Source organism: Hevea brasiliensis, chromosome 15 (genome assembly GCF_030052815.1).
Source record: "Hevea brasiliensis isolate MT/VB/25A 57/8 chromosome 15, ASM3005281v1, whole genome shotgun sequence".
In the NCBI taxonomy this organism is placed as follows: Eukaryota; Viridiplantae; Streptophyta; class Magnoliopsida; order Malpighiales; family Euphorbiaceae; genus Hevea; species Hevea brasiliensis.
Genome location: NC_079507.1, coordinates 64,686,147 through 64,706,163, shown reverse-complemented (window position 1 = coordinate 64,706,163; position 20,017 = coordinate 64,686,147). Strand labels below are relative to the sequence as shown.

Genomic DNA, 20,017 nt, shown 5'->3' with positions numbered 1-20,017 from the left:
ACCACATTCAAATGAAATTGTAGCCACAACTGCCAGAATAGAATCTGAAGCTAAAATTCATCCAGAGAAACTACCTAAATTTTATGGAGCTTTGTGAAACTATCCCGGTCAAAGTTAAGATTGCATCTTCCTCCTAAGATGCTCATAATTTAAAGTCACCGCAATGCATGTGCCTAGACCCAATCAACGGTCAGTTTAAAATTAGAATTGAACCGAAATTAATTAAAACTGAATTAATAAAAACTTACTTTAAACCGGATCAAAACCTACTGGCTCAGTTCTAGACCATAGCTGAAAATTATTTTTTTCTGAAAAAATTCTAAAAATATTTCAACCGTTTAATTTGATTAAAATAAAAATTAGACTGAAATCGGGATTCGGAAGACCTGCGATCCGCTTCCTTGAACCTGAACTGAACTGCCAATTCCAGGTCGGAACCGGCCTGAAGCAGCCCTTTGGACAGGTCTACACGTGCCTGAAGATGATAAGCATTCAATTATTATTAGTCCAATTCAAAATAAATAATGAAATGTCATACTTTACATAACTTAGTTTATTATGATATCGGACAAGGATCAACACATAAGACATAAAATTAAAACCTTATTAGCTTTGATATCACATTAAGAAACACTCGATACTGCTATTACGGTTATAACAAAAACATGATAATCTACTTCACTTAATTGTAGTAATGTTGTAGTCTCTTGTACAGAATATAACATTCTACAACATTTTATAAGGTTAAATATTCATTTGACAGAAGAAAGATAAAATGCCATTTTATCTTCTACTAGTGCAGGTGCTGAATAAAAGGACAATAAAAAATTATTCCTATATAAGTTCACATCCTTTTGTTCTGATAGAAGATGCATCATTCATTTGATGATTGTCAGAATATGCCAAGCATTCTACAAATGGTGTATTGCACCAGAAACATCATCGCTTGAGTTGCCTCCTAGTCAAAGCTGGAGCCCTTTTAGGGATGTAGACCTTGTAGCTTACCTGAGCCAGGAAAAGAGCGTAAAAATTGAGATTAAATAATTAAACAGTAAAAAACTTGGAAAATAAACGTAAAATTATTACAGATATTCACAGCTCAGGTTCACAAACTACTTAAGGAATCTATGAAAGATTACAGTACTTACCTGTACCATTTCCCCACCCCGCATCACAGACATTGTCTTCCGCTCCAATTGTGAACCATCCTTATAATCATCTTGCACTTTATCTGAGCTTTTGTCTGTTGCTGCAGATGTGAGGTGAGAAGAAGGCTCAGCAGAAGTAGAACTTGAGGCATTATTAACTGTGCCACCATGGCCACTGCTGTTCAATGGTGTCACAGAAGATTCTGCCTTGTTTTCCAACTGTGCAACCTCCTTACCTTCATCTTGCAATTTATTCAAGCCAACATCTTCTCCTATAGGCACAAGGCAAGATGAAGACTTGGCAGAAGCAACACTGGAGGCATTGTTAACTTTGTCACTCTTATCATTGCCACTTGCGTGCTTACCAACTCTACTCAAATTCACCAGTTTTGCCTTGTTAGATACCTGTGAAGCAGGCATTTCCACTGCAGCAGTGGTAGCATTTGATAATGCTCGCTTCAATGCTGATCTAACCAACCTTGGTTTGTTAAAACCAGAGCCAAAACTCATACGAACCTTTTCATTGCCAGCAACACCCTCCTGGTTGGGTAGATGAGCATTGTTCTTAGCTGGAACAAATTCATTGTGACCATTCTTTCCATCAACAATCTTCTCATCTTTTTGCATAGAGTTGGCAGTATTTCTCTTATCTCGAGCACCATCATCCTTGGGAGACTCAATTTCACTTAGTTCAGCCTTTGTACTGGATGGTGACTTCAAAGTACCATCACTTGTATCTTTCTGATTAGCAGCACTCATTGCATTTGCCAGGAACCCTCCACGGAACCTTCTTAGATTCTCCAAAGCCTTTTGTCTTAAAATTGACTCCAGATCATCACCATTCACATTACCAGAAGCCTTAGACATGTCATTATTCTTTTCCTCTATAGCATCATTTGTCCTAACCCCCTCCCAAGCAGGTTTACTACCCACATAGTGGCCATCTCCCTCTTCATGACTGTCTATAAGCTTCGTGGTCTTAATGTTTAAAACAGAAGTATCTTCTCTTTCCTCAGTCTCTATGGGCCTTATCTTATCAAATGCAACATGTGATTGATGAGCTGACACCATCTTATTTCCCCCATCATTACTATCATTGCTTTTGCTAGATGGGTAATCATCATGATCATATATTATCTCCTCTTTGTGCTCATCCCAATCCAAATCTTTTCTCTCCTCATCCTCCTTTGTAAGGGTAATAATTGATCTCAGCCGCTTTGAAATGTTCCCACCAGTCACTTTCTCCTCACTCCGGTAATCACTATTTTCATTATGTCTACTACAAGAAGAACAACTCCTTGATCTATATCTACTCCTTTTAGTTCCACTCTTAACTTTCTTCAATTTTCTTGTGTCGTTGTCTCTTCTTTCAGACCTGCCCCTATGGTTCTCATATTCACTCTCATCACTACTACTACTTGAACTCCGACAAGTTGAACAACTCCAAGACCCACTGCTCCTAGAACTATTACTTGCATTTCTCCTAGATTTCTTCTTTTTCTTGTTCCTAGTTTTTTTCTTCCTTGCCTTAGAATCATCATTTCTCCTTGACCCTTTCTGCTTTCTCAAGCAACAAGACTCCTCACTGCCAGAAGAACAAGAGTAAGAGCGAGCCCTCCTTTTAGTCCCCTTCACATCCTTGCGAGTGAAAGACCTAGATTGAGACCTTCTACCTAGGTAAGTATCCTCAGAACTGGAGGAAATGGATAATGGACTTCTTGAATCATCTCTAGAATAAGAAACTGAACCGTCCTGACGCCGAAGCTTCTTTGATCTACTTCTCTTAGTCTTACTTCTCTTCTTTGTTCGACCCTAAATGAATGATATAAATTTTATGATGCATAAATAAATGGAATTTAAAATAAAATTAAAAAAAAAAAAAAAGAATCCATGACCAGGTAAATTTACGAAATGCTATTTTCCATCATTATAAGAAGTTAAAAAATATAATTTCCCAATATTAGTTCGAAGTCAATTTTCTGTCCTTTAAAACCAAAACACAAACGGGCAACAAGCACCACACCCCTACTATATTATGTGCATATAATGATAAGAGATAAGAACAGCTGTTAACCTAATTGCTGAATTTGTTGGATTTATTTCTTACAGTAATGTTCCTACCATATAATTGCTCGTCAAAAACTAAATGTACAATACACACGTACAGTACTACACACACACACATACAAAAGCCCATGGCTGCAAGCGAAAAGGGTATTGAATCAACCAACGAGTTCATCAATAAGAGCTTCAGATCAAGGTATAATTGAGTAATCGGATAGAAAAATTATAACCTAAAACGTAAAAAGAATGCACATTTAGAGCTCTAAGGCACGATTGAGTAATAATAATAAATTGTACAAAATTAAAATTCATCAACAAAATAGCAATGAGAAAGAGTACCTGAGAGGAATATTTGGAGCGCTTCCTTTTACCAGAAAAAGATTTTCCCATTTCGCTCTCTCTCTCTCTCTCTCTCTCTCTATATATATATATATATATATAAACCTTAGAAGACCTGCAAGAAGCAAAAATAAAACCACAAAGATAAAAAAAGATAAATTTAAAGAAAAAAATAGAAAGAAAAACTAATAAAGGGTGAAGAAGAAGAAGAGATGGAAAATGGAAATAGAAACTGGATTTTCACTGATGAATGAAACGCATAAAGAGAGGTTAGTTAGGTTCCCCTCTTAACCAGAGTTGCCGAGATGTATACATGCAAAGGAAGCGGTCTCTCTCTTTCTAGTAAAAAAGCCCATAATTCCTATAAGCGTATAGGCCCATCACAAAAATATAGTTACTTCCATTGTTTAAGGCATATCGAAAGCATATTACTTGATTGATAAATTTTAGTTCAAATTTTACTTTTTTAATTACCATTAAAAAAATATTATGTCAACAATGATTGTATTTTAACTTTTTTTAAGAGTGAATCACCATTGCATCAAAATGTTTTTTTTTCTCATGAAAATATAAGAGAACTAGCAAAATTTCTATGTTATGCACTATAGTGTATATATACACTGACAGAGAGTCAAAAATTTTATTAAAGGGGCCCATTTTATATAATTATATGAAAATAAATATATATATTTTCTCTTATGAAAATTAAAATTCTAATTTTTCTAAAAAATTGATAAAATTTTTTATTTTTTATATTGATAAATTTGTTACCAACTTAAAAAATTTTGATCTTTAACTATTTCTTTTAATTACCTTAATTTTGATATTAGGAAAAAAAAAAAGAATTATAGAGAATTTTGCATAAAGCTAAATATTCATATCTCTAAATTTTTTACTAACTCATTATTTATTATTAAAGAAAATTTACCAAACTGAATAGAATGTTGTAATGATTAAACGAGAGAAATAGGAAGGATGTACTAAAATTGAATGATGTATTAAAATTAATCTTTCGTTATTAATTTATCAAAAAATATAAGCATTAAATTAAAATTTTTAACTTTGTTATTCTATAACATATTTGGTATTATAACAGATCTAAAAATTCGCGACATTAGAAATTTTTATTGATTTTTAGTATAATTTTAAAAAAAAAATTAGCTAAAACTCTAAGCACATCGTTTACCTAAAAAGAAATTGGTTGAATTTTCTTCTATTGGAGAGATTATTAAATTTATTAATAATTAGTGTAATTCACCCTTACATACTCAGTTTTAAGAATTGAAATAAATTATTCTTATTCTTAAAATATATATATATATATATATATATATATAATTTAATCTTTTTATTACATTTTAATCCCTCACTTATGTTAAATAACTTTTATTATCTATTTTTTAGATAAAATAATATTTTAGTCTCTTATCTTTGATTTTCTTAGAAATTAAAAATTAAATTTACCTAAAAATTCAAGGGCTAAAATATTATTTAAAGCAAATTCATAAAGATTAATTATATAATATTTTAATTGTATAAGTATATTGTTATAAAATTAAAAAAATTGAGTACTACATTTCTTAAAAAAAAAAGATATAAGTATTAATTTTATTAAAAATAAGAGGGTTTAAAGTAATTTAACTTTTATTTTTGTTCAAAAAATTATTATACCCCTAATATTTTTCAAAATCTCAGGGGAGTCCAATGCCCCACTTGGCCCCTTAATGCCTCCCTTAGTGTGTGTGTGTATATATATATATATATATATATATATATATATATAAAGAGAGAGCAAAAGAGATGAAAACATTTACGATAAATTTTGCTCAAATAAATTGGAAGTTGATCTCCAATTAGTGACCTTAACTATTATAAGTGTTTTTGTTAAAACCATAAGTTATTCTTTGTTTATAATAATAATAATTTAATAATTTATTATTATTATTAAATATTTTAAAATAATAAAAATAAAATATAATTTAAATAAATTAAAATTTATTAAATATATAAAAAAGAGGGAAAAAACTTTTAAGTATTGATTTTCTTTCAAAATAAACATAGGTCATAATTTTAAATTAAAAATTAGAGAATATAATAGTGTGTGATAATTGTATTTAATAAGTATATATTAAACTATTTAGAAAATATAGAAAAAATTTAATATTGATTTAAAAAAAAAAATTCAAAATTAATGGATAAGTATTACTTTTAATAATTAGAAACGTTTAAAAGAAAATTCTATTATTAAATTATCACAAAAATTCAAGTATTTCCTTATTTTGGCTTTATTTTAGAGCAGGTATTTTAAAGAAAAATAAAACAATAATTGGATAGTGATGATAATATTCATTCAAATTTTGAAATTAAATGTATTGAATTGATAAATTATCAATAATTAAATGTTAAATTTAATTATAGTAAATGTGAATAAAAATATTTTACTAAACGGTTTTGATATTCCTTTAAAGTACGTAGGTCTTAATTTTACTGCCACATTTTTAAAATAAAAATTAAGAAAATAACAATTATATTTAATAATTAATATTTTTCTATTTTTTAAATTCTTAAGATCAAATTACTTAAGGATTGTATTTATATAATTAAATTATATAATAATTATATATTACAACTGTATAGAAAATACAAAAAAATTATTATTTAGCATAAATATGATAGATTTAAAATTATATTTTCTCTTGAATTTATTTTATAAAAATCTGAACCACCTTTTTATCAGGAAATGAAAATGAAATATATACAAAATTAGCATATGTGTTTATGGAGTATAATTAATAAATTAGTCTAATTAACTATTAATTTTTTCAATCTCTAATTAAATTAAACTTTTCAAGTATTTGTAATAATAATAATAATAATAATAATAATAATAATAATAATAATAATAATAATAGCTACTTATTATAGTATTAAAGTTGTAACACCCCAAAATTTTAAATTTTATTATTTTATGAGTATTATTGATATTTTAATTTTAATTAAATTTTAAGAAATTATATGAGATTTTTCGGATTTTAAAAATCGGATTCGATTTTCCGAAAATATAAACTTTGATGATTTTTAAAAATTAATTTAAAGACCACGTGGCAAAACTAAAAATATATTTGGAGTCTACGAATTTTTCTGAGTTTTCTGGAATTTTTTTCAGAATTTTTGGACCTCGTTTTCGGTCCCGAGGCAGAGTAAAAATTCAAAATTTTGTATCCTGAATCGGACCGGCCGAGTCGAACCGGACAGGATCGGACCGATCGAATCGGACCGACCTTTCCTTTTTCTTTCTTCTTCCTCCCGCGCGCGTCGACCTCCTCCCCTTCTCTCTCTCTTTTCTCTCTCCTCCCTCCTCCCCTTGCCGCGCCGCCACCTCCCTGCCTCCCCAGCTTGCCGGCGCCACCTCCCAGCCGTCCCAGCCGATCGGCCGCTGCCCCAAACGGCCGAAAAACGCACGCGAATGCCCTCCCCTGCGCGCGCGACTTTTCGACTTTCCCGGCAAAAATCCGGCCGATCCGGCCACCAATCGGACCGGGTCTTGTGTCTAAACTTATCTACTCGACGAGAGCTTTCCATAGACACCAAGAACACCAAAATCCATCGAGCGGTTTGTCCGATTTTTGCTCGGGAAGTTTTTAGCCCATTTGGACTTTTGGGCTAGATTTCTCGCAAACCGTGAATCCACGAGAAAACCGAGAGTACCCGAGCGCTCCACTCGTCGAGAGCTTCACGACGACATAAATTTCGAATTTTTCCGACAACATTTTTCAGTGGGTCCCACGGAACTTCGCAGTGTTTTTCTGAGCATTTAATGAGCTTAGAAAATTCTGAAAAATTTATGTGCTAACCCCCGTGTTATGGGCTTCGTGTAGGTATCCTCAATTCATGAAAATTCGGCGATTGGCCAAGATGCGTGAATTTCCAACCGCATGCACTTCTGGAAAAGTCTCCGAATTGGACCGAGGTTTTGGCTACCCCCCATTAGGGGTGGCCACGGTTCGGTTTCGAACCGGAACCGGTTCGGTCAAAACCGAACCGAAACCGGTCAAAATCGGAACCGGCTTCAAACCGGACCGAAACCGTCCTTCTACGGTTTGGTTCAAGTTCATAATTTTTAGAAACCGTGAACCGGCGGTTCCGAACCGGATTGAACCGATGATTCCGAACCGGACCAAACCGGCGATTTAAATACAAAAAAATTTAATAAATACTTCACTCTACTCCTAATTCATTTATATATATATATTATTAATTATCTACACAATTATTCTCTACATTCTCTTTAATTCTTAATACTCTTTCAAATTTTCTCAAATTTTTTAAATAATTATTTTTTACACTTCTTTTAATTCTCAGTACTTTTACAATTCTCCTACTTTATTACTTTTATACTCATTGAAATTTTTAATACAATCTCAATTACTTTGTTATTATTTTATAGCTTCAATAAAATTTTCAATACCCTCTATTTTGATTTTTTTTCTTTTATATTTTTTTTAATTATCAATTATCATATAATTTTTTAAAAAATGGCAAATAATACTCAACTCAACTAAGCTTTTATCCCAAAAATTTATTGGGGTCGACTATATGGATTCTTTTTCTCCACTCTAAACGATTTTGGGTTAAATCCTTGAAAATGTGTAATGCTTCTAGGTCATGTTATACTATTCTCCTCCAACTCAGTTTAGGTCTACCTATTATTTTCATTCTATCCTCAACCCAATATTCTCTACTTGTCTAATTGGAGCTTTTCTATGTCTATGCTTCACATGACCAAATCACCTCAATCTCCCTTCTCTCAACTTATAACTGAAAATTTTGATTTCTCTAAATCCTAAAGTGATACATAGGCAAAATTAAGTTCATGCACCTTTTTCTAATTTTTTTTAAATTAATTTTATCTCTAGTTTTTTAATAAGTTCAAGTCTTTGCTTATTAATTTTTTCTTAAAAATAAGTTATTTTTATTCTTATTTTTCTTATTTTATTTTGATTGAAAGATTTCTAAGAAAAATTAAAATATTTTTACAAATATAACTTAAATTCTAAATTAATAAAATTTTCCTCTAATTTTTTTCCTTTAAGTTGCTCTTAAACCCCCCCTAAACCGCTTTCAAACCATCTTGAATTGTTATTTTTCGAACCGTCCTCTAAACCGTTTTAAACAGGGGCTCGAACCGGAACCGGCGGTTTAAGAACCGTCTTCCAAACCGTCCCATGACGGTTTGGTTCAGGTTCATGATTTTATTGAATCTGAATCGGCGGTTCAGGAACCGTAACCGGCGGTTCCTGAACCGTGGCCACCCCTACCCCCCATTGTCAGACGTCCCGAGCGCGTCCCCGAAGTCAGAATTGGCAAAAGTAAACTCGAACCTTACTTTTTCGAAATTTTCTAGTGCTTAAATAGGATTAAAAATCCATAAAATATTCGTGGTAGCTCAGAAAATTATGATTCTTTTTGCAATAGCCTAGTAATATTGCTAAGGACCGCGTGGCAAAGTTTTAGAATTTTTAGAGCTTGTTTAGGCAGTTTTTGCAATGATCAATTATAAGGACTAAATTGAAATTTTACATATTGTGATGGATGACAGATTTGATGGGCCCAGGAGGGGCTGTGTGATGTGATTGAGTTGTGGATATATGGATTGTGAGTATAGAAGTGTGTTTTAAGCCCTTTTGCAGGTTGGGTAGGTCCTAGGTATAAGGGAGACTCTGCCGGATTTTCGGCACGACTTAGGACGTATTTGGTCTTTTTCCTTGTTGTATGGAGTCAAATTTATTAAATGATTGTAATAAGATTGTCAGGTGAGCCGGGACAGCCTTCTTCCTCCGCCCAGCCGCCTCAGTGATCACCGTCAAGTCTGTGAGTAAAATATTAATTTTAATTGTGATTTCACTATTATTATATGTTCAAGCATGCCCATGCATCACTTATATGCATATATCTATGTAGATAAACTTTAGGCACGATTTATGTTGCATTCATAACTGTGAAAGTGCCATGTATGTTATTGTGGTAATTTGTAGCAGTGTGCGTGCGTTGGCGTGCGTGTGATGAGGTGTGGACTATGGATAGGACGGGTAGACACGGCTTGAGATCTTCGCTGGGACCCGGTCCTTCGGGGTAGACACGGCTTGAGTTCTTCGCTGGGACCTCGATTTGGTTATTAAGTGGAAGTCCGAGCTGAGTTCTTCGCTGGCACCAGATTGGATTTAAGAGAGCTATATAGGGGATCAGCTCCCATATATTATGATTGATATTACAGGGTGTGTGAGTGCTCCAAACTACCTTTTTGCTGTTATGATGTGAAAATATTGTTGCTGTTACATTTCACTTCACAGGTTGCATTAGTTTTAGATAGTTATAGAGATTATGGTTAAAATTGATATTTTACTCTCTGAGTCGAACGCTCACTCCTGTTCAATATTTTTCAGGCCACAGGAGGATATTTTTTGAGGTTAACCTGCTTTTCTCCCTCGCAGGTCGTTTATCAATATTTATGTAATTCTATGAACTCCTAGAATTTCCGCATGTGTTAGAAACCTTCATTTAAATTGGGCTTGTAATATAAGTTCTTATTGTGGACCTGTAAAATTATTCTATGCATGTTTGATGGACTGGATGAGGGAGCTGAGCTCCCATTTATTTTTATGATGATATGAGTATGTGGAGGGTGAGCTGAGCTCCCCAATGGATTGTATATTGTGTTTACAAGTTGGGTGAGTCAAAAACTCCCCGTTGAAAGGTCCACTTTATGGCCGGACTCTGTCCGGTTGGTTTCTTGAAATTGGGCCCAAATGGGCCTTAGAATTGAGTTAATGAATAGTTAGGCTTACTACGGGCCTCGGGGGCTTTAGGCTGGCCCAGGTCCTAGTGCCGGTCCGGCCCATAGGTTGGGTCTTGACAAATGTGGTATCAGAGCTTAGGCTCCAGATTCTTAGGGAATGTTTTTCTAAAGTGTTGGGAAGAGTCTACTAGGAGTCACATGCGAAAAAATAGGGTCCACATTCGTCTTGCATTGTCATCTTCGGTTCTAGTTTCTGCTTCATATAATTATGTGTAAACATGAGTCTATAGAGCTATGTAATGTGCAGTTTTGAATTTTGTGGGCTAATGCTGCTGAATTTCAGTAAAATGCGTAGAAGCAGGAGAGCTGCCACTGCACCAGAACCAGATATGCCTGACGAGGTGTCAGCACAGAATGAGGCGCCTGCCCCAAGGAGGCGGGGTAAGAGGCCTAGAGTTGCTCATGTAGAAGAGCAGCTGCCCACAGTTCAGGATTAGTCTTTCATGGCACAGGGTCCCATGGATCCCATGGCAGCTACTCTAGCTGGATTGCAGAGAACCATCGACATGATGGCGCAGTATATGGTCCACCCCCACAGCAGCAGCAGTCCACCTCACCAAGAGGAGAACCTTACAAACAGATCATAAATTTCAAGAAGTTGGTGCCTGGTACTTATGATGTGTCAGATGATGCATATCGGTTTTTGGATTCCTGCAGACAGGCAGGAACAGAATTGCAGTTGACTGATAGAAGACTAATAGAGTGTATACAGCATGTCATGGGGCCTATGCCTAGACAATTGATGCATGCATTTTAGATCATCATTTAGGAGTAATTTTTGCACATAATTTACCCTTATTCATAGCTATTATTTTAGATATTAGTATATATTTAGTCAATTTTACAATTTTCACATTTCTTAGTTTAATTTTTGGAATTTATTTGTTTTGTAGGTTAAATCTGGAGAAATTTGATGTATTTTGATCAGAGTAGCCATTTGGAGGAGATTAAAATCGAATTGCAAAAAATTTTGAAGTTGAGTTAAAAATGGCCGAGAGCGACACAACCTGCAGCACAACCGAATTAGCTTATGTCGCAGGTTGTGTCGATCGTCAGATATTCACGCCGAGAGCGACACAACCCGCGACACAACTGACTCGGCTTATGTCGTTTTTACTGGAAAATTTTTGACGTGGCATTTCCGTTACTCCACCTTTTACCTCACTTTCTGGATCCTTCCCTTTACCCATTCTAGAACAGTCCCTTGCCTATATAAAGTGCCCTTTATCACTTTCTTTCCATAGAGAGCAAGGAGTCATTTTTAGAAAGATAGAAAGAGGAAAGGAGGAGCATCTTCTGCATCTTTTCCAAAGAATGCAGATCACGTTTTCTGCACTTTTGTGCAGCAGAATCTGCTGCAATTTGCTGGGTTTTTCTACCCCTTTTAGCTTACATTTCCATTATTTCTTCATTTCTTCATTTGGGTTTATCTTTAAACAATGATTTGTGAGTAGTTTATTGAGATTCTAGAGATGGGTTTGTAAATATTGATTTGTTTTGTGGTTTTGATCTGATTTAGCCATTTAAATGAAGATTGTTATATTTTGATTTATTGCTTGTGTGCTTATTTCCTTGCTTGATGAATGGGCCCTCATTAAGTTAAGTTTTAATCCTTAATAGATGGACTGAAAAGTGAATATTGGGGATGGATAATCTTGCAATAAACTTTATTTTCTTGGTGTTAGAAATAAGCTTAGAAGATTAATGTGAAATTTCCAAAAATCTATTAGATATTTAATTGGGTTTTTGTTATATTTGAAATACAGTGAAAACAGGGTTTTATTTAATGAAAAACAATTTTGATATGCTTGAAAAAGGTTTCAAAATTTAAGAATTGATTTCCCTCAAAATTGCAATTCTCATGTGTTTGGCTAAATTAGGGAAAAATCACATGCAAACAATATTGAAAATCCAATCTCTAGAATCAATTTATTTTTCATTGAAATTAGATATAAATCCTCCAAACCTCATAAATAGCAATTTAAATTTAAATCCAATTTAAATCCAATTTCTATAATCACTTTATTTTTATTTTTATTGAATTTAGATTTAATTCCTCTCAATTTCATAAATAGATATTTCAAATTAATTTTTGGGTAATCTAGTTTAATTAATTTTAGTTAATTGATTGATCTAGTTTTAATTCCTCAAATACCAATTTTAATTCCAAATTTCATTTTACATCTTTAATTTTTGTCTTAATTTTAATTTTTAGATTTTATTTTTAATATCTTTTAATTTTTGTCATTCTAATTTGCTTATACTTTTATTTCCCATTTATGCACAATTCCCTGTGGATCGATATCAATTTTTAAAACTATACTATCGTGACCGTGCACTTGCGGACACACCGTATCAAGTTTTTGGCGCCGTTCTTGGAATTGTTTGTTTTAAGTTGGATTTTAATTGTTTTAAGCTAATTAGAATTTTTATTTTCTTTTATTTTCACTCTTTCCTTGTGTTTTTCGTACTTTTCTTGTTTATGAGACGATCGAAAAGCACAAGTGACACCGAATTGTTGTTCAATCCTGAAATTGAAAAATTCTGTCGAGCCAACAAAAAGGAATACAAAAGAAGAAAAGAAGCAGAAAAAGAAGAACAACAAATATTTGAGCAAGAGGAGACAATAGAAAATATGGAGAATCAAAATAGAGCTATTGGTGGAGATAATGGAGGAAACGAGCAAAACGGGCAAAATGCTGTGGTTAATCAAAATGATCCTCAAAGAAGATCCATGTTAGATTATGCTTTTCCTAGATGTACTGATGTGAGAGATAACATACCTATTATTGGAGCTAATCAATTTGAATTAAAAACTGGTCTCATTCAAATGGTTCAGAATTCACAATTTGGAGGTAGCCCACTTGAAAATCCTCATTCTCATTTGAAGAAATTTTTGATGATATGTGGTACACAAAGACAACCTGGAGTTTCTGATGAAGTTATTCGGCTCACCTTATTTCCATTCTCTCTTCGGGATTCAGCATTAGAGTGGTATGACTCACTTCCACAAGCTATTATAGCTACTTGGGAGTAGCTATCTCAAGCTTTTTTATCTCAATTTTTCCCACCTGGGAAAACTACTCATTTGAGGAATTTGATGGTAGCTTTTAAACCAAGGGATGATGAAACTTTGTATGAATCTTGGATGAGATTTAAGGAGCTTGAAAGGCAATGTCCTCATCATGAAATACCCAAATGGATGATTGTTCAGAATTTCTACACCAGAGTTACTCCAGCCATAAGAAACACAATTGATTCACAAGCAGGAGGAGATTTCATGAGAATGACAAGTGAAGAATGCTATGATCTATTAGAGAAGATTGCTCATAATACCCATTTATGGGGAAATCCTAGAGCACTTGAGCCAAAGGAGGCTGGGATCTATGAACTAGACTCAGTTAGCTACATGAATGCAAGATTTGATCAGTTAACTCAGCTTCTTAGTGATTTTTGCACAAAGGCAACAACCTCAACTCCTACAACTATGCAACAAGTTGCCTTCACAGATGGAACTCAAAGTTGTGGAGTTGATTACTCTTCTTATGGTGATGATTATTTGCAGGAACAAGCTGCTTATGCAGGAGGTTATCAACAGAAACCTATGGGAAATGCTTATTCTAATGTGAACAACTCAACATGGAGACCACAAGCAACTTTTGCTCAACAAGGCCAAAGCTCAAATTATGCTCATAACCAGCAGTTTATGCAGCAAAATAGGCCTCAATTTCAGCCTCAATTTCAGCCCACAAGGCAGCCACCACCTGGATATCAAGCAAGAGCACAACAATCCCTTCCATCCCATGAACCGAAGCCATCCTTGGAGAGCATAATGGAGAAATTTTTTGCTGAACAAAGCAAGATGAATAACAAATTGGAGGAAGAAATGCAACACATGAGACAAACCATGGATCAATTACAAGTCCACAACCGCATGTTGGAGACTCAATTGGCGCAACAAGCAAGCTCATCAGGAAGCAATTCCTATGGGAAACTACCTAGCCAACCACAAAACCCTCATGAACAATGTAAGGCTGTAACCTTGAGAAGTGGTAAAAAAGTTGGTCAAGAGAGTGAAAACAAGAGAGAAGAAAAAGAGAGCACAAAAGAAGAAAATTCAGTTGAGAGCAAGAAAAATGAAAAAGAAGAAGAAAGCAAAAGTGAGCAAGATGAGGGAGAGAAACCATACATCCCACCTGAACCTTACAAGCCCACCCTTCCCTACCCTCAAAGATTCATCAAGCATAAACTAGACAAACAATTTGGCAAATTCCTTGAAGTGCTAAAGAAGTTGTATATCAATGTGCCATTCACTGAGGCACTATCCCAAATGCCGAGTTATGCCAAGTTTTTGAAGGAAATTCTTTCCAACAAGAGAAGGCTAGAAGATTATGACACCATTAACTTGGGAGAGCAATGCAGTGCTATAATTCAGAAAAAGTTACCTCCCAAACTCAAAGATCCGGGTGTGTTTTCCATTCCTTGTCATATTGGTGATAATTGTGTGGCAAATGCTTTATGTGACCTTGGAGCTAGCGTCAGCCTAATGCCTCTTTCAATATATGAGAAGTTGAATATGGGAGAGTTGAAGCCCACAAACATGTATCTTTCATTAGCTGACCGTTCAATTAAGTATCCGGAAGGCATTCTTGAAAATGTGCCTATCAAGGTTGGAAAATTCTACATTCCGGTGGATTTTGTCATTTTAGATATGGAAGAAGACACAAAAGTTCCTATCTTATTGGGAAGACCCTTTTTTGGCAACAAGGTGCATTAATTGATGTAAAGGGTGAGCAATTAACACTTAGAGTGGGAGATGATCAAATGATATTCAACATCAATCCAGCCATGAAAAGGAAACATGAAGAAGTTGAGTCTTGTTTGCGGGTAGACATTATTGATGAGATTGTTCAAGAGCATTTCAGACAAAGCTATCCACAAGACCCACTTGAAAATTGCTTAGTCCATGGTGGGAGCATTGATGATGATAATCACAACATGGCTATTTTTGCACAACACTTGGAGAGCTCTCCACCACATCCTGAAGCCACAATTTTTCAACTTGAAGGAGTGCAAAATTTGGAGATCAAACCACCATCATTAAAGGTAGAGGATGCCCCAAAGGTAGATCTTAAACCTCTTCCTTCCAACCTCAGGTATGCTTTTCTTGGACCCAATGAAACATATCCTGTTATAATTAATGCATGTTTGACTGATATTGAGATTGACAAATTGTTGAGAGTTTTGAGAAAATATAGGAGAGTTTTGGGTTATGCAATTGATGATATAAAGGGAATTAGTCCAACAGTTTGTATGCATAGGATTTTCCTTGAGCCAAATAGTAAACCTTCCATTGAACACCAAAGAAGATTGAATCCTACAATGAAGGATGTTGTGAAAAAGGAAATCCTAAAATTACTAGCTGCTGGAATTATTTACCCTATTTACGATAAAGGAGTGGGTTAGTCTGTGCATGTTGTACCAAAGAAAGGTGGGGTGACAGTTGTTAAAAATGAGAATAATGAATTGATACCCACTAGAACTGTTACAGGTTGGAGAATGTGCATAGACTATAGGAAGTTGAACAATGCCACAAGAAAAGACCATTTTCCCCTTCCTTTTATGGATCAAATGTTAGAAAGATTAGCCAAGCATTCATTCTTTTGTTACTTAGATGGATATTCTGGTTTCTTTCAAATTCCAATACATCCTGATGATCAAGAGAAAACTACCTTTACCTGTCCCTATGGCACCTTTGCCTATCGAAGGATGCCATTCGGATTGTGTAATGCGCCTGGCACATTTCAAAGGTGCATGATGGCCATTTTTTCTGATTTTATTGAAGAAATTATGGAGGTCTTCATGGATGACTTTTCAGTATATGGCACTAATTTTGATTCATGCTTGACTAATTTGTCTAAAATTTTGCAGAGATGTGCTGATAATGATCTGGTGTTGAATTGGGAGAAATGCCACTTTATGGTCCAAGAGGGGATCGTTTTAGGGCATTTGATCTCCAATAGGGGAATTGAAGTGGATAGAGCTAAAATAGAAATTATTGAAAAAATGCCCCCTCCAACCACTGTCAAAGGAGTGCGGAGTTTTCTTGGACATGTCGGGTTTTACCGGCGATTTATTCAGGATTTTTCTGAACTTGCTAAACCCTTAACAAATCTTTTGAATCATGATGTTAAATTTGATTTTAATCAAGATTGTATGGTTGCTTTTTGCAGGTTAAAGACGGCCTTAACAACAGCTCCTATCATGCAACCCCCAGATTGGACTTTGCCATTTGAAATCATGTGTGATGCAAGTGAGTTTCTTTGTTGAGCCGCCTTGGCCAACGAAAAGATAGAAAACCTTATGCCATTTACTATGCAAGCCGAACCCTTGATGAAGCTCAAGTCAATTATGCCACAACTGAAAAGGAGTTCCTTGCGGTAGTATTTGCACTTAATAAATTCCGTTCTTATTTGGTCAACTCAAAGGTAATAGTTTTCACTGATCATGCAGCAATAAAGTATTTAATGAGCAAGAAAGAAGCTAAATCTAGGTTGATTAGATGGATATTGTTACTTCAAGAATTTGATTTGGAAATAAGAGATAAAAAGGGTGTTGAGAATGTGGTGGCTGATCACCTTTCTAGGATGAAAACTGAAAATAAAGATGATGAAATTGTGCCAATTGATGAATTTTTCATGAATGAGCAGTTGTATGTGTTGAATTCTGCACTTCCATGGTTTGCTGATATTGTGAATTTCTTATCTTGTGGTGTCTTGCCACCTGATTTATCTTGGCAGCAAAAGAAAAGATTCTTGCATGATGTTAAATTTTATTCTTGGGAAGAACCTCTTTTGTTTAGGAGATGCAATGATGGAATAATTAGAAGATGTATACCAGAGGAAGAAATACATGATGTTATTTACCATTGTCATTCCTCTGAATATGGTGGTCATTTTAGTGTCTCAAAAACTGTTGAAAAAGTCTTGACATCAGGTTTCTATTGGCCTAATATGTTTAAACATGTGAGAAATTTTGTAAGCAAGTGTGATAGGTGCCAAAGGGTAGGCAACATTTCCAAAAGAGATGAGATGCCCCAACAATCCATATTAGAAGTTGAATTATTTGATGTGTGGGGAATTGATTTCATGGGGCCATTTCCATCTTCTTATGGGAATAAATATATCTTGGTAGGGGTGGACTATGTATCTAAATGGGTAGAAGCTATTGCTACACCTACCAATGATGCAAAAGTTGTGGTGAAATTTCTGAAAAAATTTGTTTTGACCAGGTTTGGTGCCCCACGTGCCATAATCAGTGATGGTGGTAGCCATTTTTGCAACCACCAATTTGAAAAATTGATGAGAAAATATGGGGTAAAGCATAGGATTGCCACACCATATCACCCTCAAACAAATGGCCAAGTAGAAATCACAAATAGAGAAATCAAGCAAATCTTGGAGAAAACTGTCAATAAGTCCAGAAAAGATTGGTCCCTTAAATTAGATGACACTCTTTGGGCATATAGAACAGCATTTAAAACCCCCATAGGAACTACACCTTATAGGTTAGTTTTTGGGAAATCATGCCATTTGCCCGTAGAGTTAGAACACAAAGCTTATTGGGCCATTAGAGCAATCAATTTTGATTTACAAGCTGCTGGACACAAAAGACTTTTGCAACTTGATGAGTTAGAAGAATTGAGACTTGATGCTTATGAAAATGCTAAGATCTATAAAGAAAGAACAAAAAAATGGCATGATAAGCATATCAAGAAAAAGGACTTTAAAGAAGGAGATTTGGTTCTCTTATTCAATTCAAGGTTGAAATTTTTTCCAGGAAAATTAAAATCAAGGTGGTCAGGTCCATTCAAAATTGTGAAAGTTTTACCTCATGGTGCTGTGGAAATTTTTGGTGAAAAATCTGGTAATTTCAAGGTAAATGGACAAAGATTGAGGCACTATTCAGTTGGTGAGCCAATTGAGAAGATAGCAACTTGCTATCTTTCTCATTCTCCATAACATCTTGAGTGAGTATGGTCAAGCTAAAGACCTAAACTTAGCATTTTTGTGCATAACTCCCAATTTTTCATTGATTCTTTATTTCTTTCATATATATATATATATTTGTTTTTAAGTTTTTCTATACTCCTTATTCAGAGTTTAACATTGTTCTAATTTCCTTGTGCAGATGGGATGCAATTCATTGCAAGCAAATGAGCATAAAAAAAAAAAAAAAAAAAAAAAAAAAAAAAAAAAAAAATTAGTTGCTTAATTCATTAGTGTTTTTAACTTGTTTAGTTAATATTTTGCTTGTGTTTTTTTTTTAATTCCTCATAAAATACATTTTTCTTTTATATCTCTAGTACATTGCTCACTTGCTTTTATGTGCTACTTCGGATTTACACTCGATGATTACATTTTTGAGCTTAACTCTCTATTTCAACTTTTTGAGTTTAATTGATTTAATGGCTTCCATTGCACTGTTTCTTTTGCAATGAGTGCAGCAGCTGTCCAAATTTTACTTAATTAAATTGGCTGCACTTCAATGAGGTAACAATTCTCATCTCAGCTTGTGTCACTGTCAACACAAGTTGTGCTCTCGCTTATGCAACATGGTAATAATTCTTTATGCACATATCAGCTACCCATTTTCTGCACATTTTTAACATTGAGGACAATGTTCATTCTAAGTATGGGGGAGAGGGTAAATTTTTTGCAAAAATTACTTTTTCCTTTTTCATTTAGCAACACACTCATACTTGTACATATTCACGTATATACACTGCATATAGCTTCATATACTTAGTTATGCATACTTAGTTGCATATAGGTTGACTATACATTTACACTCATGCATTTCATTTAAAATTTTTGGATTTTTAAACCAGTCTTTGAATTCCATAAGCCACTTATTCAAGCAATCCAACTTGCCTTTAGATGGTTAGTGGAATGAAAGTTCCAGCTGGGTACAAAGTCTTAAGCATTATTCTTTCTCTTACTTAATAGCTGAAAATTAATACATTCATCTAGGTATGCAGATTCTGATTAGTTATTTTGAGTTTTGAGTGTCTGGATAAGCCTTTAAGAAAGAAAATGGTCATTGTCGTCTCACCATTCCTAGAACAAGCATCTTAGATCTTTCAAAGCGAAATTTTTAACTTGCATTTGATAAGAATATGATTTAGGCATTCCTTCATATTTTAAACCTCACATTTAGCCTTAACCTACCTTAATTTCATTTTAACCCTTGCAAACCCCCTTGAACCTTAATTCCCTAATTTCTTTGGAACCCAAATCATTTACCTAGCCATTAAACCTAAACACTACCACCTATTATGAGAATAGTATTGTAGCAATTAAGTGCATAAAAAAATATATAAAAAAAAATTAAAAAAAAAAAAAAAAAACTTGGAGGATTGAAACATCTTGAAAAGTGCTAGAGTAATTGTGAAAAGTTGATAAAAAAAAAATAAATAAATAGTCACAAAAATATCCCAAAGGTAATTTTGGGTGTGACGTGAAATAGGGACACATACAAAATAAAAAAATATATTATAAAAGTAGTCCCTTTATTGTGTTAGCACTTAAGATTCATTGTGAATTTCTTT

The 20,017-nt window shown here is 34.1% G+C and overlaps 1 protein-coding gene and 1 non-coding gene across 2 annotated transcripts; both read right to left on the bottom strand.

Annotated features, from left to right (window-relative positions):
- Positions 1 to 652: 652 nt before the first annotated feature.
- LOC110655326 (uncharacterized) lies at positions 653 to 3,848 on the bottom strand. The gene is made up of 3 exons (XM_021811590.2): positions 3,552 to 3,848; positions 1,149 to 2,960; positions 653 to 1,005 (listed from the first exon to the last, which is right to left on the bottom strand). The coding sequence occupies exons 1-3, from the start codon at positions 3,600 to 3,602 to the stop codon at positions 940 to 942; spliced, it is 1,929 nt and encodes a 642-aa protein (XP_021667282.2). The 5' UTR covers positions 3,603 to 3,848; the 3' UTR covers positions 653 to 939.
- A 9,644-nt stretch (positions 3,849 to 13,492) lies between these two features.
- LOC131174245 (small nucleolar RNA R71) lies at positions 13,493 to 13,599 on the bottom strand. The gene has a single exon (XR_009144493.1). It is a non-coding gene; the product is annotated as a small nucleolar RNA R71 (small nucleolar RNA).
- Positions 13,600 to 20,017: the final 6,418 nt, after the last annotated feature.